This window comes from Dromiciops gliroides, chromosome 2 (genome assembly GCF_019393635.1).
Source record: "Dromiciops gliroides isolate mDroGli1 chromosome 2, mDroGli1.pri, whole genome shotgun sequence".
In the NCBI taxonomy this organism is placed as follows: Eukaryota; Metazoa; Chordata; class Mammalia; order Microbiotheria; family Microbiotheriidae; genus Dromiciops; species Dromiciops gliroides.
This window is the reverse complement of record NC_057862.1, coordinates 373,681,979-373,704,705: the sequence shown is the minus strand read 5'-3', so window position 1 is coordinate 373,704,705 and position 22,727 is coordinate 373,681,979. Positions and strand designations below refer to the sequence as shown.

The 22,727-nt window shown below is 50.3% G+C and overlaps 2 protein-coding genes across 2 annotated transcripts; both read right to left on the bottom strand.

The window, feature by feature from the left end:
- Nucleotides 1–725: 725 nt before the first annotated feature.
- NRSN2 (neurensin 2) lies at nucleotides 726–8,308 on the bottom strand. The gene is made up of 5 exons (XM_043990323.1): nucleotides 8,171–8,308; nucleotides 3,945–4,144; nucleotides 2,218–2,543; nucleotides 1,767–1,822; nucleotides 726–1,201 (listed from the first exon to the last, which is right to left on the bottom strand). Exons 2-5 carry the CDS (start codon nucleotides 4,134–4,136, stop codon nucleotides 894–896), a joined length of 882 nt encoding a protein of 293 aa, XP_043846258.1. The 5' UTR covers nucleotides 4,137–4,144; nucleotides 8,171–8,308; the 3' UTR covers nucleotides 726–893.
- A 9,179-nt stretch (nucleotides 8,309–17,487) lies between these two features.
- Nucleotides 17,488–19,480, bottom strand: SOX12 (SRY-box transcription factor 12). Its single transcript, XM_043980439.1, has one exon. It carries the CDS (start codon nucleotides 19,332–19,334, stop codon nucleotides 18,294–18,296), a length of 1,041 nt encoding a protein of 346 aa, XP_043836374.1. The 5' UTR covers nucleotides 19,335–19,480; the 3' UTR covers nucleotides 17,488–18,293.
- Nucleotides 19,481–22,727: the final 3,247 nt, after the last annotated feature.

The following is a 22,727-nucleotide window of genomic DNA, read 5'->3' as shown; positions in this document are numbered from 1 at the left end:
CTGGTACTCTATCCACTGCACCATCTAGCTGCCCCCCAAGGGCACTTCTTAAACCTGAAGGCCCTATTGTCTCTCTTGTTTTTCTGCTGGAGAGGTGGGGGTTGGGGGAAGGGCCAGGTTTTCCTGGGTGGGGATGGCAGAGGGAGGTGACAGGTCTCTCTAGACTTCTCCTTAATTGACCATGGTGCCCTGAGGTACCCAGGCCCACTTGCCACCCAGGGTGCCCAGGATCCGCCTGCCTTCCACATGCCCTAACCCCCCAAATCTCCATGGGACCATATCCCCAAGTGTTTTCCCCCTGCCCCCCATAGTATCCATATCCTATGTGCCCACATCCCAAGATACCCACCTTTCATAGTAGATACACACCAATGTGCCCATCATCCATAGTGCCCATCCTCAGTTGGGGCAGCATCTCAAAGTGATGCCCATACTTTAAGATAACTACACATCCCAAGGTATCTACTTTTATGGTGCCCATACCTCAAGGTGTCTGCCTTCCACAGTGTCCGTCCCAAAGTGACTTTCCTCCAAAGTACCTACACCCCCAGGTTTTCTCCGTCCATGGGGACCACATCCCAAGTTGTTTCCCAAGGCACCCACCATCCAGGCTGCCCACAGCATGATCTTACCACCCTCTTTGGTGCCTCCCCTACATGGTATCTACACCTCTGCCTGCCCTTCATGTCATCATTGTCTGGGTAGGAGAGAAGAGGTTCTCAAGATCCATCCTGACTTTTTATTGAGGGAGAAGACAGGGGAAGCAGGAAACAGAGAGGGCTTGGGGGTCAGGCAAAAGTGGGGTTAGGCCAGTGACCCTATACACCAGTGGAGCTGAGACTCTGGTAGCCAGGTGGTTTTTCAGATAAGCAGGATGAACTCCAACTCCCTCCCTATGCCAGTCCTGGGCACAGGTTGCCCCCTGGTGGTGATGGGAGAAAGGATACCTCTTGCTGTTGAACCCAGGATGGGGATACTTGAGAAACTGGCTTGGGGGGGCAGAGCATGGACACATCGATTTCTTCCAGGGATACACTCATGTCTCCATCCAGAAAGCCCAGCTCCCCACCCCTGGGAGCTAGTTCGTTGGAAATAGCACTGGAGTGGGAATCGGGTGACCTGGGTCTGTTTTCCACTTCTGCCACCGACTCTCTTTGAGATAGGAAAGTCTCTTCCTCAGCTTGGTCCTCGGTTTCCTCCTCTGTAAAATGGAAATAATTATCCTAGCTTTGCCTCTCTCACAGAATTTTTGTGAGGATCATATGGTACGATAGATATGAGTGCTTTAAAGTGAGATGCAAATATGAGGATTTCTTAATACATGATGACCTGTTAAGGGAGGCAGGAAGCATCCTTTTTGAGGGGAGGGGAGGGAGATAAGTTTAACCATCTTAGGAAGGGATACATGCACAGGGGTCCTATCTCATCTCCCTCCCAAATTACTTTTTCTATGAAGAGACAAAGACTTTGAGTGTCTGAGTCACAAAATGACAGAGCTGGAAGGGACCTTAGAACACAGAATATGAGGAACATAGAACATTGGTGACCTGAGAATATAGAACTTTAAAACACAGACCATAAAATTCTGGAGCTTGGAAGGAACCTTAGAACAGAACATGTTAGAGGATGGAATGTAGAATTTTAGAGCTGGAAGGTACACATAATGTTAGAATATAGAACCATAGACAATCAGAGCTAGGAAGAACCTTAGCAAGTTTTTAGCTCTTGAATGGAAAGGAAAACAAGCCAAGAGAGGAGAGACTTACCCAAGATCACACAGTTCTTCAGTGGCAGAGTGAGTTCATGAGATCCAGGTTCCAGGCTAGAAAAAGAGGGAGCTGTGTTGTGCTTTTGGGGGGACTCTTCCCTGTTGGCCATTCCCCAATAAGGATGGGGGAAGGAACAGTAGAGGCCCCTAACCCTGGGCATTCCACCCCTTGGTCTAATTTCTTGGGGATGGGAGTGGGTGAGTAGCAGTGGATCAAGTGTCCCATGGGGATCAGGAAGGAAAAGGAGACAGAAAGGGGGAAAGGAATGTCGAGCAGAAGAGTGGCCCCAAAGGGCAGGAACACACAAATTCTGAATCAGTGGTGCCCCCTCCCACTAGTGGGCTCTTCCTGAGCTAGGCTTAGGACTTTCACTTGGGCCCAATAGTCTGGACCCATGAGGGACCAAAGGGGATACTCATGACAGTGGAAGGGAAGCCCAGGTCCCCACCAGCTCTGGGGCCTCTGGCATAGGATGGGTGCCAGCTGCTGCGCTTCTTCATCCTCCCTGTCCACAGGCTCTGCCTTGGGTTCTGGCTTGAGTCGGGTCAACAGGACCAAGAGCATGCAAGTACTCAGCAGAATCGCAGCAACAGCACAGAGAGCACTGCCAGCTAGGCGGCAAGTGCCTAGAGCCTTGTTGTACTGAGCTGCTCGCTGGTCCAGAACCAGAAACTCTCCCGCTCCGATGCCCTCCAACTTAGGTGGCACAGCATAGCCCGTGGTCAGGGCAGCAGCTCCCAGAAGCAGCAAGAGGAGTGACAAGGACACAATTCCCTGGGAAGAGGAAGACAGGTGGTGGGGGTAGGGGGTGGGTGGGCAACTAGCGACATCCATACTTAGGGCAGTCAGTAAAAATGGGTTGTTTCAATTTTGTAAATGGTCTTTATAGTATTCAGAAAAGACCTTAGTGGTCATGTAGTCCAACTGCGTTCCCACCTCCCAGCCATTTTACCGATGAGAAAACTGAGCCCCAATGAGGATAAGTGATTTCCCAAGATTACATGAATAGTAAACTTGAACTGGGACTTGAACCCAGGTCCTTTAATTTCAATCAATCAAATCCAGTGGTATGAAATTCCTTTACGCCATACTACCTTGTTCCAGCTTTGGGGGTGGGGTATGAGGTGAGCTATTACAAATATAGTATTCATATGAACTATGTAGTCATACAGGAAGAACCAAGTGGATGAAAAATGTATATCACTTAGAGTATGATATTCCATTGGATGGGTAGACTGTAGAAATAATCCAGTGCTATGTATGTCTTGGCTAGGTGAACCATGGAACAAAAGTTCAAAAAATTCACAGCCTCAAAGGGCTGACCCAAAGAGCAATGGAAAAGGTGGTGGGTGTGATCAGGATGTAGCATATTATCAACAATGACTGTAGCATGATGATGTAATAGGTATCCTCGAGGACATGAATCACTGGCAAAGGAGATGGACAGTTCATGTACCAAGGCTGAGATATAACATATAGATAACCTGAATATTACTGGCACCCACAAAATATTAATTGAATCAGAGAAGACCTGTGGCACATTGGATGGATCTTCTATGGATATTTTACAGAAGAACATGGGCAAGTTTTGTATGGGATGAGAAAGTATGGATGAATTGCAATCTGCATGAGAGGATAGAGTACCCACATTGATGAGATCCACTGGACTATTAGAGCATAACTTCCTTATGGATAGTAGGATCTCTGAGTCAAAAGAGTATGATCCGTCTTGTTGCTTTTATGATTATATCACCAGTTTGCTTTCCCAAAAGATTCACTAATTCACAGCTCCACCAACAATGTAATAGCACACCTGTTTGCCCATAGCCCCACAGCATCTAATTGTATCCACTCTACCAGTTTAGTGGGCTTGAGATGGTAGACGGAGAGGCAGCCTGGTATAGTGTATAGAGAGCTGGCATCAGAGTCAAGAAGACCTATTCCAGACAAGCCAGTCTTTTCTCCAAAGGCTCCCTCCCCTCAACACTCATTCTTACCTCCCTTTGTATCTCACCTGTCCCTCAAGGTGTACCTCAAATGTTGCTTTATTTTAGAAATCTTTTTTGATCACCTCAGCTTATTGTTACTTCTCCCTCCTCTGAGTCCCTAAAACTCTGACAATTCAAATTCTGGGCTAAGGCCAGCAATTTGGAGGGGGAGGTGGCAAAGGCTTACCTTCCAGAAGGAGGAGGACCAGTCACAAGTGTCCTGGTTATTTGGAGTGGGGTCCTCCACCTCCTCAGGGTGGGCTGCACCTCCGCAGTCCTCATAGAAGAGGTGCAGGTAGGAACGAACCCCATTCCATTTCCCATGGTCCTCGTGGGGACCACGGCCGCAGGCACATGGCCTTTCTCGAGCAGGCATCATTTTTCTGTCTGAGAGTGGGAGGAAAAATTAGGGCTTAAGATCAGAGCTCCCAAAAGTACTCCACAGCCCATTAGTCCCCTAGGCCAGATCTTACCTTGTTTTGTGTTCATTTTTGTGTTTGTTTTCTGTTTTCTGCGGGTCAATGAGGGTTAAGTGACTCGCCCAGGGTCACATAGCTAGTAAGTGTCAAGTGTCACCTTGACTGAATTTGAACTCAGGTCCTCCTGAATCTAGGGCCGGTGCCTTATCCACTGTGCCACTTAGCTGCCCCCAGGTCTTACCTTTAACATACCAAATGGGGTATGAAACCTGTTTCAAGTCCTACTTCCTCCATAACCCTTTTCTAACTACTCTGCTCTGGTGTGGTAGAAAGTCAGAATTTGAATTCCACTTGTTTCTCATATGCTATTTGAACTTGGGTAAATCTTTTCAGCTCTGTGGACCTCAGTTTGCTTATCTGTAAAACCAGGAAATTTCTAGGGATGGGATCTTCCAGCCCTGACATTCTGTACTCTATGTTTAAAAGGTATTTCTTGCTCTAAATTCTGTGATCCTCTAGCCTTCCAACATAATTATTGGGGGAAATCAGTTTACAACAGATGGCCAAGGCATCTTTGAAAGGGAAAGTGCATTTTCTCCTTTCCATATACCTCAGAGGGTCCTTTCTGCTCTCTAGGCATCCTGACTTTCTTCCCTCTTTTCCTCCCACACAACTCAAACAGGGTTCTTCATCACCATCTCACATTCAGTCTGGGTTTCTTCCTCACGATCCTCTGGGTTCTTGGATCCCAACAGCCCGTTGAGTGGCATTTGTGTAAGAATTAGATCTGATAACTCTTTGTCTGGGTCTCTTCTCTTCCCCAGTTACATTCACTTTCATTACACTTACTTACGTCTCCCTTAGAAGGTTGTAAGTTTCTTGAGGGTCATGTTCATATTGTTTTTCGTTTTTTTATTCCCAGTGAAGGCTACAAGGCAGAGTGCAGACAGAACCAACTTTGGAGTCAGGAAGACCTGTTCAAGCCTCCCCCATCCCCCAATGTGCATTAGCTGTGTGACCCTGAGCAAGTCACTCAATCTCTAAATGCCCTAGGTAACTCTCTAAGACTTTAAGTTACATAGGTGTAGATCTAGATTAGTAGAGGGTGGTGCCTCCCTTAAGAGTTCCCTATATCAATAAAATGACAGCACCAGTCTCTATCCCTAATGCCTAGTGCTCAGAACATAATAGGTACTTACCAAATGTTTATTTAATTAGATGAACCAACCCCACGCCCACCCCCAACAGGGTTTTGCCTATTAAGAGATTAAGGTATGACCCCTTTCCCTTTCCATAGCTATTTGCATTTGGATCCTAAAGCCTTCTTTCTGGAGTCAAAAGTACTCGAGAATGTTAAGTGAATTGTAATGAAAGAATCTAAGAATTCAAGAATCACAGCTTAACCAATGTCAGAGTTGGAAAGGATCTTACAACTGAGAATGTTTAAACTGGGAAGTTTGAGTTAAGAGATCATCCATCTAGTCCAACAGCTTCATTTTACAGAGGAGGAAACTGTGGTTCAGAGAGATTTAGTGACTTGAAATGAAAGCATCTGAGAACTGGAGGGAGAGATCTCAGAAGTCATCTAGTCCAAAGCTTCTTAAACTGTGGGTCGAGACTACATATGGAGTCATATAACTGAATGTGTGGGTACAGAAAAATTTGGCAACAGTAAAAGGTAATGTATACTTATTTTATATATATATATGTTATGAAAAATTCCTGGATCCAAAAGGGGTCTGAGGGATTGCATAGGAATCCTCTCTCTCTCTCTTCCCCCCCCCCCAGGTAATGAGGGTTAAGTGACACAGCTAGTAAGTGTCAAGTGTCTGAGGTCAGCTTTGAACTCAGGTCCTTCTGACTCCAGAACTGGTGCTTTATCCACTGCACCACCTGGTTGCTCTTGGAATTCTCTGTTCAGAAAGGTATTCCAAATCTTGGGCTTGGAGTCAGAGGACCCAAGTTAAAATCTATATATTGAATATGACCTTGGGCAAGTGATTTAACTTCTCTGAGGGTCAATTTCTTCATCTGTTAAATGAGGGGGAGGGGTTAGACTGGATGACCTTCCAGCTCTAAATCTATGACACTCCCTACAACATACCCAACAAGTAATAATCCAGCTCTTGCTGGGATACTTCTAGGGATGGGGAAGTCACTATCTCTTAAATTATCATTATTTCTAAAGGTGTGTGTGTGTGTGTGTGTGTGTGTGTGTGTGTGTGTGTGTGCGCGCACACGTGCTCTCGCGCATGCCCACTCGGAAGTGCTGTTGTTTTGTTGTTGGACAGGTGTGATGGTTAGGAAGTTCTTACTCCAAGAAGAAGCTGCAATATGCTTTCAGGTTATTCTTCCCCATTTCCCCCCCCCCCCCCAATCTTTCTTTCCAGGCCAGGCAGAAGAACAAAGCCAGCTTTCTCAGCTTTAGGACAGCCTTTATATGCTTGAAGACTTTCCCAAGGTCATGCAGCTTGGAATGGCTAAACTAGAATTAGAATCTAGATCTCTTCAATTCAATTTCAAAATTTCAGGGAGTATGAAGAGCTGGCCAGTTAGGGAGCTTTATGGGCAGAGAGATGGATCTCACTCTTAGACTTTAGGTGGCAGTGCATAGCCTAGGAAGGATGGATGGAGATAGGAATCTAAGGGGGAGAGAGTGCCCTTCGAGAGTGGGCATGGGAGGGAAACAAAGGGGCTTCATAGAGGGTAAGGTGTGAAAAGGACTGGGTTAAGAGTTGGGGAGGACTGTGGGATTTCTGGGCTGGAAACAGGGCTTTATTCAAGCCTTCATTTATTAATGAAGGGGGAGGGGGGAAGGGGAAGGGGGAGCAACTGAAGGAGGGGGGAACTAAAAGCTAGGGAATGGAGGTGTGCTTGGGCCTTCCTTAATAACACCATCCTTTCTATAAGCAGGATCTACTGCCTTCCCCTATTTTGGCCCTATATCTCTTTCCTCTAAATGCAGCTCTTTCCTTATGAAGAAGAGGAGGAAGAAGAGGAAGAAGAGGAGGAAGGTGACCTTGGAGCCTCCTCTCCGGTCTCTCTGGCCACACCTCCTCCCCCTATTCTGGGTCTCTGCCGCTGGACTGGGGGAGGGGGAGGACCAGCCAGTGGAAAGCTTAGAGTGAGAGTTGCCATGGAAACAGTCTCAAGACTGGCCAGAGATGGAGGAGGGAGGGGGAAAGCTGGCTGCAGTGGGATGGGGGCGGGGTAAGGAGGGAGAAAGGGAAAGGGGGGAATGTTTGAGGGGGAAGGGCTGATGGCTACAGGTGAATCAGCAATATAAGAAGGGGTGTAAGAGGGAGGAAGAAGGGAACTATGGAGGGGATAATGGCTACAGGTCGAGTCAGCTCCTGATGGAGGGGGGAGTGGAGAATTAGGAGGTGGAGAGACACTAGGCTGTTGACTACAGCAGACAACCTGTGAGTCAGCTCTAGAATGGGAGAGGGAGAGAAGGGACAAGGGGAGGGGGGCAGTAAAGGGAGTGGAGAATGGATAGAAATAGAGACGTGGTCTTTCTTCATGTTTTGGTCCTCCACGCTTTCCTTGCCTCCAGCCCTCGCTCGGGGCTTTTTCCAAGGTGAGGCCTTCCTGGAGAGAGATCCTGTCCGGTTCAGGTTTCTACTCCCTCCCCCCTGCCCACCCCCCACCCCCCCTACAAAGACCTCCAAGGAGTGTTTCTTCCAGGCTTCCTACCCTTATCCCTTTAGAGGGAAGTGTATTTATATTCCTATGGTATATTCCAGTTGCCCACAGCACTGCCCGACCCTTTCCTCTAACGGGGAAACTGAGGCACAGAAGTGGTGCATAGCCCCGATCTGAGGCATCCCACAGGGATATAAGGAATACCAGTCTAGCACCTCTGTTTTTTTTTTCCCCAGGGCAGAGTCGGGTCGGGTTAGATCGGGTCCCCTCCTCCCGCTATTGGTCCCAGGACTAGGACCTGGGCACCTCCATGCCTTGATGAAGCGCCCTGGACCCCCATACTGCTTACCTAGGCCAGGGGTACTGCCATACTCGACCTCAGAGCACCGTCTGCCTCCCTGGGGTCCCCCGACTGCCTGGCACGGCCTGACGGGAGAGGAAAGACAACCCCCGGGCCAAAAGAGCTGGCTCTGGGGTTAGTCCTGGGAGAGAAGGCTGGGACTGGGGCTGAAGGGGTGTCGGAGCGCGGCGGGCTGCGCTCACCTCGAAGCCCGCAGCCTCCCCTGTGCTGGGTTGAGCTGGCGCTTGCGCAAGAACCACTCTGCGGAGGGAGGGTGGGAGGTGGGGAGGAGGGTGGGGGGTGACAGTGCTGGAGTCCATGGCACTGCTTCACCAGCCCCAGGTAGCTTCTAGAAATGGCACCTCCCGCTACTCTCTGGAGCTGCCACAGGCTGGGCAGAGCTGGGTGGTACTTGGTTTTCCTGGGGAATTTAACCCCCATCTTCTCACTAAGCACCCCCTCATCTCTTCATGGAGCTCCCTTCCCCCCTTACCGAGCCCCTATCTTCCACAATGCGTTCTTCCCCCATCCCCTCGCTAAGCTCGCGTCATATTTCGCTGAGCCCTCATCTCTAAATGAACCCACAATCAACTAACCGACCCCCCCCTCAGCCCACCCACCGAGCCTCGTTCCTTAAATGAGAACCGAGCCTCTTCATTGAGTCACCTCCCCTTTCACAGATACCCCATTCTATCAGTAAGATTCTATCCAGACGTCTAGGGACAGTCTAACTCCATGGAGCTTTGGGGAACTCTGGAGAAATAATTCCCTTCCCACATTTTAAAAGCCTCTTTTCTCCTCTAGGTTTTTCCCAAAGCTGCCCTTTCCCCAAGTATCTAGTCTGAGGGAACTGTTCTTTCTATCTGCCCCCTGCTCAGTCTCCAGTGCTTATCCATTTCCCTTTTTCTTTTTTTCCTTCACCTTCCCCCAAGTCCTTTCCCACTCCCCAGGGGTAGGATTAAATCCCCCAGCTTTGGCCATTGGGAATCGGAATGGTCAGCCAGACCCCTGGAGGCAATAGTGGGCTGGGGAGATTTGTACCCTCTTTAACCAGGCCTCATTAGCATGTCTTAGAGCATATTCCGCATTGTACCCTTGGGAAGCCCTGCCAGCGTGGGGCAAGGAAGTCTGAACCCAATGGGGATTGCCGGTCTATAGCAGGACTTTTCTCTCCAGGTAGCATTCTGCTCAGGCCCTACCCCAATCACTCCCCTAACTCCTTTTTTGCTTGGCCACCTTGGGTCCCTAGTTATGGTCTTCGTTAATTTTACACACCCTCCTTTCAGGCAGGGCCAGCAAAGGCTCCCCCAGCATTCAATCTTCAGGCAAAATCCTCTCCCAACCCATGTGGAGAGGAGGACTCTGTGGGGTGGAGCCAGGCCATTTCCTAGCAGCAGCCGGAGACAGGCTGTTGAACCCCAGGTGCACAAGAAACAAGGCCAGGACGCTAACCCAATAGAAAAAAGGCAGGAAGGGTCAGGGACTTTCCCACAGTGGCTCAGGAAGCTCTGCCTAGGCTTTGTCCTGACTCCAGGCACCGGGTCTTCACCCCTGACATGATCCACCCTACTACTGATCCAGAGTTAAGTCTTGATCTTGGCAAGGAGGGTCTAACCCACTCCCCACCCCCACCTGTTGGGAAGGTGGCCTGACCTTCTGTTGCTAGGAAACCTGAGAAAAACTGAGCTGAGGCATTGGTTGCTAGGATACACCAGAGGATGGGGGTGGGGGTGGCCATTGGTTGCTAGGGAGCTCGGGGAAGCTGGGGATATTCAGGCAGATGTCCAGCTTAGAAGTAGCCACTTCTCTCATTCTTCTTTTCCTCTTCTCTCTTCTCTATGTCTTTTCTTTCTTTTCTCTCTCCCCCATTTCCTTGCCACTGATGGTAACCTTAAACAAGTCACTCCTCTCTTAACCTATTTCCTCATCTACACAATGAAAGACTTGGGTTAAGTATTTTTTTAAAGCCTCCTCTTTGCTATCTCTAAGATTCTCTGTTCTTAGGATCCTTCTGGCTTTAACGTCCTGTGTTCTCTGGTCTCTTCTTTCCTCTCCTGTTTCTTCTTGCTCCCCCTCTCTCCTTTTCTCTAACCCTTTCTTCTCCTTTATCCCCACCACCTACTCTTCCTTCCTTTCGCTACTTCTGTCCCAAGAAAGGATCAAAGAAAGGAAGCCAATTTCTTTGAAGAAGGGGTACCCCACCCAGAAATGTCCTGTCCCCCAGCCTTCATTTTTAAACGGTATTTTAGGGGGCAGCTAGGTGGTGCAATGGATAGAGCACCGGCCCTGGATTCAGGAGGACCTGAGTTCAAATGCGACTTCAGACACTTGACACTTACTAGCTGTGTGACCCTGGGCAAGTCACTTAACCCTCATTGCCCTGCAAGAAAAAATAGTATTTTATTTTCCCCCAATTGTATGTAAAGACAAATCTTAGCATTAATTTTTACATTCATTTTGGGTTCTGAGTGTTTCTCCCTTCCTTCCCTCTTCCTAAAATGGTAAGCAATTGGATACAGGTTATATATGTCCCTTGCCTTCTAACCTCCACCTCTGAAGGTTTAGACTGATTCCGCTCCCCCCCCCCCCACGCCCTCAGTCCACTCAAGAAAAGCAGCTTGAAGGTTTGTGTGTGTGGCAGGGCGGCGGGGGCGGGGGGGGGGGGGGAGGGTTAATATCTCCCTTTCCCAGATTCTTCAATCTCCTTCTCTTCAAACTCCTCTTCCATCTCTAATTTGTTTCTAGTCTCAAATATTCAGTAGTCTTCTCAGAGTCCTAGAACCTGGGACCTGGGTTGGGGAAACAGGGAATTAAGGCGTCTGTGTATATGTGTCCATGGGAGTCAGAAGACCTAAATTTAAACGCCAATTCTGCCCCTAGCTATATGACTTCTCAGAAGTCATTTCTCTGGGCCTCAGTTTCACCCTTTGTAAAAAGGAGCTGGACTCAGTGATTGTGAAGATCCCCTCCCCCTCCCCACTAGTCTGTGATTCTACGAATAGCTGAAGGATAGAATCTGATGCTGCCTCTGGGCTCTGCACTTAGAGAGATCTTCTGAAAAGTCCACCAGGATCAGAAATGCTGCTCTCCGTTTATATCCCTGTAAAAGTGTGACGTATATCATCTTGGTATTCCTAGGTCCATGATGACCCTCATCCTCCCAAAATTGGCTGTGAGGGGCAACTAGGTGGTGCAGTAGATAAAGCACCGGCCTTGGATTCAGGAGGACCTGAGCTCAAATCTGGCCTCAGACACTTGACACTTACTAGCTATATGACCCTGGGAAAGTCACTTAACCCTCATTGCCCTATTTCGCCCCCCCCCCCCGACAATTGACTGTGAGCCCTAGGGAACAACTGGTTTGGTTCTGGTACTTATCCATCCTTCTTTAAGGCCTGGATGTGTGTCACAATAATCATGCTTTAGTCAGGGGACCTGGGTTTGAATGCCCTCTCTGTCACCAGAAAAGCCCTCTTCCCCTCTCTCCTCATCTATATGGGAATTGGGCTAGATGATCCCTATAGTTTTCTGCAGCTCTAAATCCTATGGTTCTTTGATCTCTGCAGCCCACAGCAAGTCTTGGTTCATCTACCTCTTGGCTTCAGGAAGGAAGGCGCAGAAACCTTCCTACTTCAGTGATGTTGTTGACAAGAGCACTGTGTAAATGTGTGTTATCTAGACATTTAAACTAGAATACAATTCAACTTCCCGAGGTTGCTGTGGGACAGTATTGTGTAAACCTTAACAAACTATATAAATAAGCTATTTTTTTTCTAGGACTTTACCCCCACAACAAGGCTGTGAGGTAAGCCGCAAAAGGACCATCATTCCTCCTGTTTAACAGATTCCAGAAGCAGAAGGGACTTCAGTGGCCAGCTCGTCCAGTCCTTATATGAAAAAAGAAACCAGAGAGGCAAATACAGGCCAAGTGACTTTCCCCAGTTTACTCAGCAAACATAGTCAGAGCCAGGAAGCAAATCCAGGGCCTCTGAGCCCAAACTTGATGCTTGCCCTTTCTACCATGAAGGTCTTGCTTTCTCCTCTGTGAATTTCCTGATTCTTGGAACTGTTTGTGGCTGAGGGGTCAGATGATGCTTCTGAAACCTCCTACTTTGAGGCCTGGCTCTTCCAGGAAGCTCTTGGACTGTTCCAGACCACAGTGATTTCCCACCTCTGAATGCCTTAGTGGCTAGACTATGCCTTGTACCACTTGCTTATACGAGGTTTTCTAAGTATTTTTCTCTAGTTTTACAAGAGATCCAGAGCTCCATATTTCCTAAGTCCTTCTGATAGCATCCTGCTCATCATTTCTTATAGTACAATAGTCTTCCATCCTAATCTCATCCCACAATTTGTTCAGCCATTCCCCCAACTGATGGATATCACCCCAATTTTGAATTCAACTTTAAAAAATCTCTTTTAGGAATACCAACCTAGTAGTGGTATTTCTAGGTCGAAGAGTATGCATGGTTTTATAGCCCTTTGGCCATAGTTCCAAATTGTTCTACAAAATGTTTGAATCAGGGGCAGCTAGGTGGCGCAGTGGATAGAGCACTGGCCCTGGATTCAGGAGGACCTGAGTTCAAACCCAGCCTCAGACACTTGACACTTGCTAGCTGTGTGACCCCAGGCAAGTCACTTAACCCCCATTGCCCCGCCAAAAAAAAAAACACCCCCCCAAAAAAAGAATGTTTGAATCAGTTTACAATTTACCAAGAATGTATTAATATCTCATTTCCCTCCACAGCATTTGTCATTTTCCTCTGCTGTCCTATTATCCAAGACAATAGGTATGAGGGAGTACCCAGAATTGTTTTGACCTGAATCTCTCCTATCAATAGTGAGTTAGAGCATTTTTTTTCATATGGCTATAGGTGCCTTTGATTATTTCATCTGAAAACTTCTTGTCTTTTGATCATCTATCAATTGGTGAGATATTTTCTAATGAACTCCTGAGCTTTGGAAAGGTAGGAAGCTATCTTATTGACTCTCTTCCACTTCTTTGTATTCTCCCCCACTTTGTATTCCTCACACAGCAGGAACTCGGTAAATAGTTGATAAATCTGGAATTCAACCTTTTTTTTTTGGGGGGGGGAATAAGATAATCCTTTAAGTTTCTTACTCTGCAGACATCCTGTGGCCCTATGTTCCAATATCCTATAGTCTAAGGTCCTTTCCAGTTCCAAGTTCCCTTTCAACTATGACAGTCTATATTCTAGGTTTCCTACCTACTAGCTGTGATGTTCTATGATCCAAGGCCCCTCCCAGCTCTGACATTCTATGTTCCAAAGTCTCTCCCACCTATGACAATCTGTTCTAAGGTTCCTCCCATCTCTGACATTCTGTGTTATATGGTTATGTGTATCATTAATTTATGACAGGGGTTCCTTTCCTTAAGGTGGAATAGCTGTTTTCACCCCCTTCCCCCTCCTTCCAGGATTGAACAAAAGTCAGGATACTACCAGAATTTAGCCAGCAGGTGTCGCCATGATCCTAGACAGGGTTTCCCCTCCCCCTCACTTCTCAAGTCTTATCTCATCCCAGATGCAGGCAGAATCTGAGGATGCTTAAGCCTGAATGGGCCTTGGAACATAGATTGTCAGAGCTGAAAGGTACATCCTCCCTCCGGTTCTCTGTTGGAGTCACAGGATTTAAAACAAACAAACAAACAAACAAACAACTTGAGAGTTGTAGGGGGTCTTAAAGATAATCTAGTCCAGCATCTTTATTTTACAGGGGAAATGGAGATACTAAGTGGGAAAGGCATTTGTCCAGAGTCATACAAGAATAAAGCAGTAGAGATGTGATTCGAACCCAGGTCTTCTGACTCCACACCCATAGTTCTTTCCATTACACCTTGTGCTCTCTTTTTGCTCTCAGTCCCTATGTTCTCATTTCACGGGGATCTGCATCCTCAGCTTGATCTTTTCCAGTCTGGGGGCTCTCCTTTAAGAGATACATTGAGGTGCTGGAGTATGTCCAAAGGAGGGAACTGGTTACATTGACCCAAGGACCTAGGAATGTTTAGCCTGGAGAACAGATTTTTCAGGGTGACATCACAGCCGTTTTCAAGTATTTGAAGGGCTCTCATGAATCCTGTTGTACTTGGCCCCCGAGGCCAGAATGTTGAGCAAGGGCTCGAAGATGGAGGCAGATTTCAGTTGAATGGCTGAAAAAGCTTGCTAAAATGAGAGCAATTCCACAATGGAACAGGCAGCTTTGGTGGGGAGTGGGCCTTCTGTTACCAGAAGAGTTCAAACAGGTTGAATGACTGATTGCTTGTCAGAGCTGACGTGAAGCAGTCTCCTGCTTTTAGTTGGCAATTGGACCAGATGGCCCCCGGGCCTGTCCAATGCCAGAATCTAATGATTTGGTAAATGCAAAGTTTTATCTCCTCAAAATGGATTCCATATATCATGATGGGGAGGAATTTGGGGAGCAGGAGGCTCTGACTAGAGGCGAGGTGTATTGTTGAGGTCTGGCTTTGTCTCCCCAACTAATCGCCAGGTTTCCAAGGATCAGGAGACATGTATGCTCTCTCATACCTCTCCTGGGCAGACCTGATGCTCAGCAAAGACTTGATAGAGGAAGTAGGGGAAAGGAGAGAAAGAGAAATAGACGCAGGGGGCTGAACAGGCTCAGGGCACATATACTTTATTCAGTCCTGGTATTGGGCAGCAATATTGGAGCCCAGGGCTTCCAGCCCCTTCCACACAGAGAGGGGGCTGTTCCCATCCTCCTCTCAGCTATGAGACTAGTTCTCCAAGACAACACACATTGATACCTCTTCACTCATACAACATTAAGAAAAGAAAGGAAATGAAAAAGAAAGAGATAGAAAGGAGGCCTGGAACTGGAGCACCACATACAGGGGGGTAGCTGGTAGGTGGGTTGGGATAGGATATCCCTGTAGAGATGCTGGCCTGTGTGGGGAACGGCACAGAAGGAGGTGTGGAGGGACCAGGGGTCCCCATTTGTTCCTGAGAGATCTGTGTATGTGGGTATTTAAACCTATGACAGAGTGGGGGCACACAATGTCAGCAGGGTCTGGGCAGTGATGGGAGATGGGCAGACAGGGGATGAGGAAGGGCAGTGGACGAGGGGAACCAGTGAGGCTGGCTGTGGAGTGCCAGATAGCTGAGGGAGGCAAACGGCAGGAAGCCAGAGTAAGGGGGAAGGAAGAGAGCAGAGCATAGGGTGGGGGTGGGCTGTCCAACAGAGAGGACGGACACCCTCTGACAGGAAGAGATACAGGTGGCATCCAGGCCTTGACAGACCTGGCTAGCATTTCTATTTAGCCCAGGAAAGCCATATGCTAGGAATAGTCCCCAGGCACTGTACTTCATAACCAGATACTCCAAATGCATAGGAAAAGGCACCTGTCCCCATTTCAAAGATGGGCAAACTGAGGCACAGAGGGTCAGTGGCACAGCATAGAAGACAAAAACTTGGGCTTCTTGTGCTAGGTTACTCATTCTAATTCCAATGCTCTGACCATCCCCATCACTTCCTTCTGGACTCCCCAAGCCAAAGCTTAACCATTGACCTGCAGCTGATTCCTCTTAGCCCAGGGGAGCCACTCAGGAGGCTGAAAATGCCCCAGGGAGTTTGCAGAATGATTGCTGACTTGGCCACTGCCCCCAAGCCCTCTCCATGCCTCTTTCCCCAGCTGAATGATAACACTGATCAAAGCATTTGGCACTGAGAACTGAGTCCCCACTCAGGGGGAGGAGGTTAGGATGGCTGAGAGATAGCCAAGGGTAATAGGGCCTGACCAGTGGGCCTAATCCTTAGCAGGGAGAAACCAGCAGGGCCCTAAATTCCATGGTCAGGCAGAGGCAGAATCTGCCTGGCTCACTCTTAGTTGTTCCTCATCTGGGGATTAGCTGTCTCTCCTCTTGGGGGGATATGAGTACTCAGGAAGTACTCGATTTATTGGGGGGGGGCTTTCCTAGGGGGCCCAGAGGGCTGTGGAGGAGGTAGGGCTTTAAACAGCAAGTCCTGCTTTCTGATCTGTTTCACCACCTTACCTAGCATTGAAGGGATGACTCTCAGAGTAGGCTTTTAATGGGAGGGAAGGTCTACTGCCATCCTCCCCTCCACCCCCACCCCCCCAAGTTCCAGACAAAAGACTCCCCTGAAGGGGCTTGGCCACTAGAATAGGGTTTGATGGTGCCACCAGGCCCACCAGTAAAGGAGACCTTGTCACTCTGAGTGTAGGCAGGATAGCTGCTGAGGTCAACAGAGTCTAGATCTTGAAGCTTCAGCCTGACCTGGGTTATTCTGGGGAACCTGATGGACAAAGTCATCCTTAGGAAAGGCCCACAGGTGGAGTTCCCTTGGGCAGCACTATCCTGCTAAGAGATGAGGTGCTAGGTCTTTTCAAGGTCATCTGTTCCAACCCCATCATTTTACAGATGATGACTGGGGCCAGGTGCACCTGGGAAAGGGTAGTCAGTAGGACAAATGAAAAGCAGGAAGGGAAAAAGGGGTTATCATTCCTCAGGGGTGTCTTGAAGGGTACCCCCAGACTCCTCTCAACAAAAGAATGAAAAAAAATCCTCTTTAGAACCAGGGAATTCACCATCCCACCAATGTTTCTCTTAGAAGGCAGAGCTTTGAGGTCACCTAGAGTTGATAAGGTGGTTACGGGCTGAGGTTGAGTGTCCTCTGCCTCTATCTTTGTCCAGAGTGGATTGCCCTGGTCTGGTTGGTGACCGGACAGCACCCCAGGTTGTCCTCAAAGGTAGCAAGTCCAGGACATGAAGGAAGGAGGAAACAAGGTCACAACTTCAGCTCTTGGTCACTGAGAGGAAGAGGTTTGGGGGGATAGTGTAGGAGGGGGCAGAAGGAAGGGGAAGGGAAGAAGGGAGGGGGAAACTATGGGAACAACTGAGAACAGGAATAGGGGTCATGGAGCTGGATAAGGAGGAGCTAGGCTCCAGGGAGAATCACTAGAGCAGAGGCCAATGCAGCCTCTCTCATAACCCTGAGCCAGGATGGGGTGATGGGTGGAACACATCCCAGCCAGGGAAATTGAGTGAGGTGGGCTTGTGCACCCTGATGAGACCTCCGCTTTGAAGAAGAGGGAGGAGTGGATAAGGGTGGTGTGTGTGTGTGTGTGTGTGTGTGTGTGTGTGTATGACATGGAGAAAGGGGGTTCTTTCCAAGGAATTGGATGGAGGACATATATGGAAAGAATGGGGAAAATAAATTATGTGTATAAGAGATAGAAATAGATTTATGGAAGAGATGGAGAGAGCTTTATAAGATCATAGATATAGAGCTGGAAGGGCCCTTAGGAGGCCATGTAGTCCAACCCCCTCATTTTACAGATGAGGAAACTGAGGCCCCAAAAGGTGAAGGGGATTTGCCCAAGGTCACACAGGTAGTGATTCTAATCTGGAATTTGAACCCAGATCCTCTGACTCCCAATCCAGAGCAGCATTATACTGCCTTCCTAAGGGATGGAGAGAATGGTATCTCTAAAAAGGATGGAGAGAAGGACGTGTCTGTGTCTGTGTCTGTGTCTGTATAAGGGAGAGATTCATAGATTGCTAGAGCTGGAAGGGACCTTAGGGGTCATCTATTCCAACCACTTTATTTTATAGATCAGGAAATTTAGGCAGAGAGAAGTCAAATCACCTGCCCAAGGTCACACAGCTGGTTAGGGGAAGAGCTGGAACTCGAAGGGGGTTCATCTTTCTCCTATCCAGTTCCACTACCCTATGCTTCCACCACAAAGAAAGGGGTGTGTATATGGGATGGAGAAAGGAGCATGCCAGTGTGTAGGGGACTGAAGGAGCCACAACCCATGTGTATCTGTGTTTAAGGGATGGAGAGAGGGGTGTGTCTAGGAGTATGGAGAGAGGGGTGTGTCTAGAAAGATGGAGAGAGGGGCGTGTCTGGGTGCAAGTCACGAAAAGCGGGGTGTGTCCAGAGGGGATGGGTTGAAGGGGAAGCTGAGTGTGGGGGCATGGCTGAGGGCTTCTGAGTCGGGGATGGGGTGACAGCGGAAGCCTTTGCCTTTGATGGGGCTGAAGGCCAAAAATACCTGATTCCTGTATGTAAACAGCTGGTTTTTGAGTGCGACCTGATTTGTGGAGTCCGAGTCACCTAGTGAGTGCCTGGCTCAGTAGGTGAAGACCAAGTCCGCGATGCTGGACATGAGCCAGTCCCCAGCGATCATCTCGGTCACCTCGGGGGTGCAGTAGTCCGGGAACTCGAAGTGCGAGGTCCCTGCGGGAGGCAATTGGTCCGGGTCCCTGTCGAGGGCGGTGCAGTCTAGGCCAGGGCCCATGGCCCCTGGGAGTTGCCGGGGCAGGAACCCAAGAGGCTCCTCCCGCTCTTCCTCCTCCTCCTCCTCCTCCTCCTCCTCCCTCCCCTCCTCTTCTTCCTCGCGCTCTTCATCCGAAGGGACCAGGGAAGAGGGCGCCGGGGAGCCAACGGGCGAGCTGGCGGTCACTCCGCTCTGTGAGGATCTCGAAGTCTCGGGGGTGCACCCCGCCTCCTCCGACTGCGGCTCGGGGCGCGGCCCCCCTGCCCGCTCCCCGGGTCGCCCCCCAGCCCGCCCCGCTGGGACCATCCGCCACAGCTCCCGCCCGGGAGTCTCCACCAGCCGCACTTCCAACAGTTCCTCCTCCTCCTCCTCCTCGTCCTCGGCTTCCACCTCCTCCCCTAGAGTCGGGCCTCCCCCGCGCTGCTCCCCAGACTCCCCCGCCGCCTTCCTGCGCCCCCCACCCCCGCGGCCCAACAGCGACGGCTTAGTCTTGCTGGGGAGGCGGGGCCGCGCCTTGCTGGGCGCCCCCTTGCCCTTCTTACGGGGCCGGTACTTGTAGTCTGGGTAGTCAGCCATGTGCTTGAGACGCAGCCGCTCAGCCTCGCGCACGAACGGGATCTTCTCGGAGTCCTGCAGCAGCTGCCAGCGGCGGCCCAACCTCTTGGAGATCTCGGCGTTGTGCATATCGGGCCACTGGTCCATGATCTTTCGCCTCTCGTGCTGCGACCACACCATGAAAGCGTTCATGGGCCGCTTGATGTGGCCGCTGGGGGTCTTGCACCAGCCCGGCTCACCAGGGGTCTCCCGGCGGAGCCGCGCCCTCTCGCCCGCGGCCGGCGGCTGGCAGCTTTCCCGCTTGGCTTCGCCAACGCGACCTCTCTTCTGTTGCACCATCCCGCCCGGGACTTTGCCCTCCTTCACTCCTCGGTTACTTAGACGGCTGCGGGGGCCCCAGGCATCCTCCAGACCGGCCCGGGGCAGGGAAGAAGGGATGCGCGGTCAGCCAACCGGCTCGGCTCTGTCCGATCCTCTAGGGCCGGGAAACTCGCTGGGCCACCTGGTAGAGAAGATGGGCTTTGGCGGGCTACGCACCGACCCCCGACGGGCTGGCGCGCGTGGTCAGCTCCGGGGCTCCATACGGGCTTGGCGCGCCCACAGCCCCCTCCTCAAGTTTATTTCAAATCCATTACTGACGTTTTCTAATGCAAAGAATTTGTCTTTTCTTGCTGGCGCCTGCCGCCTTCTCCCGGTGCACGCCGTTCGGTTCCCCAGTCAGCGGGACTCCTAAGCGAGCGGCTGCCGCCTGCACGCACCCCAGCCAGGCGCGGGGCCGTTCGGCACTTCCCCGCCCCTCGGCCGCCGCCTCCCAGTGTCTTTCTCCCCGCGCGCCCCCGCTCGCGCGCGCCCGGCGCCCTCTCACGCGCGCCCGGGCCCCGGGCACAGTCCTGCACGCTGGACCGCCCCGGGTCAGCCCCAGCTAAGGTGCAGCTTCTGTCAGCTGCCTAGCCCCGCCCACCTCAGGGGATCTGGTAGACCAAGGTTGCCAGGCAGGGGAGGGAATATTTGCATCCCCCAATCGCTGCCCTAGCAGCTAGGACTTCTGTTGGGAGGGCGGGGTTCCGGGCTGCCCCCCGCCCCAGGCTCTTATTGGGGAAGGTTGGCAATAGCGGGTGTCAGTTTCCTTCCCCCACCCCAACCACCATCCCAAGGTACTAGGACTAGGTGGGGTGGAGAGGGATGGCTCCTTTGAGTCCTTTGATCTCAAAGCCCTGATCCCAAAGCGCTCGATGCAGAGAGAGAGGGGATGAAGTGGTAACCTTTTTGGGACTCTGGCGAGAATCATTTCGGGAGCTTTTCCTGTCGCCTACTCTCCTGCTGGCAGGTCGAGTGCGGTTACCAAAAAGGCTCGATTCATTTTTAAACCTAGCCCTAGGCACGATGGGGGCGGGGACTAGTTTCAGTCCCCTAACCCCTAGGGAAACTGTTGAATACCTGGTAATAGAGGTGGTAGAGGGGGCCAGGAGTCACTGGGTCTCTCGGGAGCCCCTTCTCACTGGGCTCTTCTGCTTGCTTTTAGTGGAAGTGGCTGCAGAGACGCTAGGTGTCAGTCCCCGCCCCCACGGTGTTCTGTGCTGTCCTGCTGGTCTCTCCTCACCCACTTTGGGCCTCCCCTAAAGTGTCTCCGCGGGCATTTAGCCTTTGTATGACTCTAGAGCTTGATTAGGGTCGAAGAAGACCCCTATGTCCCTTCCTCCATAGCTCCAAGTGATTGGGAAGCTTAGAGGAAGTCACTGACCCCTTCAGTGTATCTGCCTGGCTCCATCCTTGGGTCAGTGTTGGGGAGCTGGGGACAGGGTGGGGAGAGGAGAGAGGAGTGGCGGAGAAATGGGGATCAGGTACGGCAGGCGCACCGGTAGGTGGCGCCTGGCTGGAGGGTTGGGGGGGGGTTCCTGGGCCACGTGTCCTGCGCCTCCCCCACTTGCCATCCAGTGAGGACATTGCGGGGCGGGGGCGGGCCCCAGGGAGTGGGTCACCTTCATAGTGTTGTTGGCACTCCCTCCATGGGCTGTGGGCGAAGGCTAGTGAGTGTGTGTGTGCCTGTGTGTGCGTGTGTGCGTGTGTGTGTGTGTGTGTGTGTGTGTGTGTGAAGTGTACGCTCGCGCGCGTGCCTCATGGAGCGGGAGGGGCAGCTTCTAGGGAAGAGATGCGCAGTGGGGTGGGGAAGGAAAGGAAAGAGTAGAGCAAGGCTGAGGAGGACTCGATCAGGACCTGCGGGGTGTCTGGGTGGAAGAAGAAAGGCCAAGGGGAGGTGCAGCTCTGGCCGCCCAGCCTCCCTAGGGGGTGGGAGCAAAGGGATGTGAGCCGAATGCTAAGAAGAGGGGGTGGGGTGAGGTGGGGGAAGGGCTGAAAGGAGGCTTGGAGGAGGAGAAAAGCAAAAGCCTCGTGTTTTGCTTCAGACTCAGCTAGAGATCCTAATTAGCGCATCCTAGAACTGGCCTGGGTCTGGTGGGCCATTTCTGTGAGCACAAGGAGAAGCGGGTCGGGGGTGGGGGTGGGGGGTGGGGGGAACAGGCACAGGGGAAAACACCGGCTCTTAAAGATAAAGGGACTGCAGAGATTGTTGGAACTAGGGCCACTGGAAGGCAGATTGTCCCTTTACTTGTATCTTAGGAGGGGTCATCATCCTTTAAAATGAGAAAGGATGAAATACAGGGGTTCACTGGTCCAGGAGAGATCTCTAAGGTTCCTTCCAGCTCTAAAACCAATTAGATTCTATTATTCTCTTTGGGGAAAGATCACCCTTCTGGCACCAATTCAGTAGTTTGAAATTTAATTTACATTTTGACCCTGGACTCAAAAGATTTCCAGACTGGTTTCTACCGTTTAGTCCCTGATAAGTCTCTTGGATAAACCACTTTCCTCCTCTGGAATTAATTTTCTTCCTCTCTAAAATGAAGAGGTTGGACCAGGTGGTCTTTGGGATCCCTTTCAGCTCTAAAACATGGCTCTATGAACACACCACCCCCCCTTCCCCCGCCATTGCCTGGGAAAATGCTGGCTCTGAAATCGAAGGACTTGAATTTCAGTGCTGCTTAGTATCTGTGGGCAAATCACTTCACTTACCTGGGCCTCAATTTCCTCATCTGTAAAATGGGAGTTGGAGAGGAATCTGACTAGGTGTTTTTCCTAAGGTGTTTTCCAGCCCCAAATTTGTCTTTCCAAAATTGGGAGTCTATAGTGCTTCTGCCACCAAACTGCTGGATTACCAGGCTGGAAAGTATGCCATTGAGAGCAAGTTTGCTCTAGCTCAGGAATACAGTATTTAGCTCACAGCCTCCCTCCACCCACCCTTATTAATGTATTAGCTACAAGCTCCTTTGACATCTTCTCTTTAAGTCCAGCCGGGCTATAGACTCTGCAAGGTCACATAGTAAATTGGTGGAAGAGAAAAGAATTTTTCTAGGCTAATCACAAGACTCCCCTTCATGAACTCTATGATGCAGCACAGCTGGCCTCTAGGTTGTTCCTTATCTGTACATTCTTTGCACTTCATCTCTAGCTTTGGTGCCTGGTGTTTTCCAGCACTTGAAAGCCCTAGTTTCCTTCAAGGTTCAAGTTATTCATCTCATCCTTTAAGGACCTTTATTACCCTAGTAGCTAGTACCTCCCACTCAGATTGCATATTTTACATTTATTTTTCATCCATTTCATATTTATCTCTGAACATGTTATATTTCTCCTCTCCTCCTCACAAGTAGAAAGAAATCTACAGGGCAGGCACTTTGC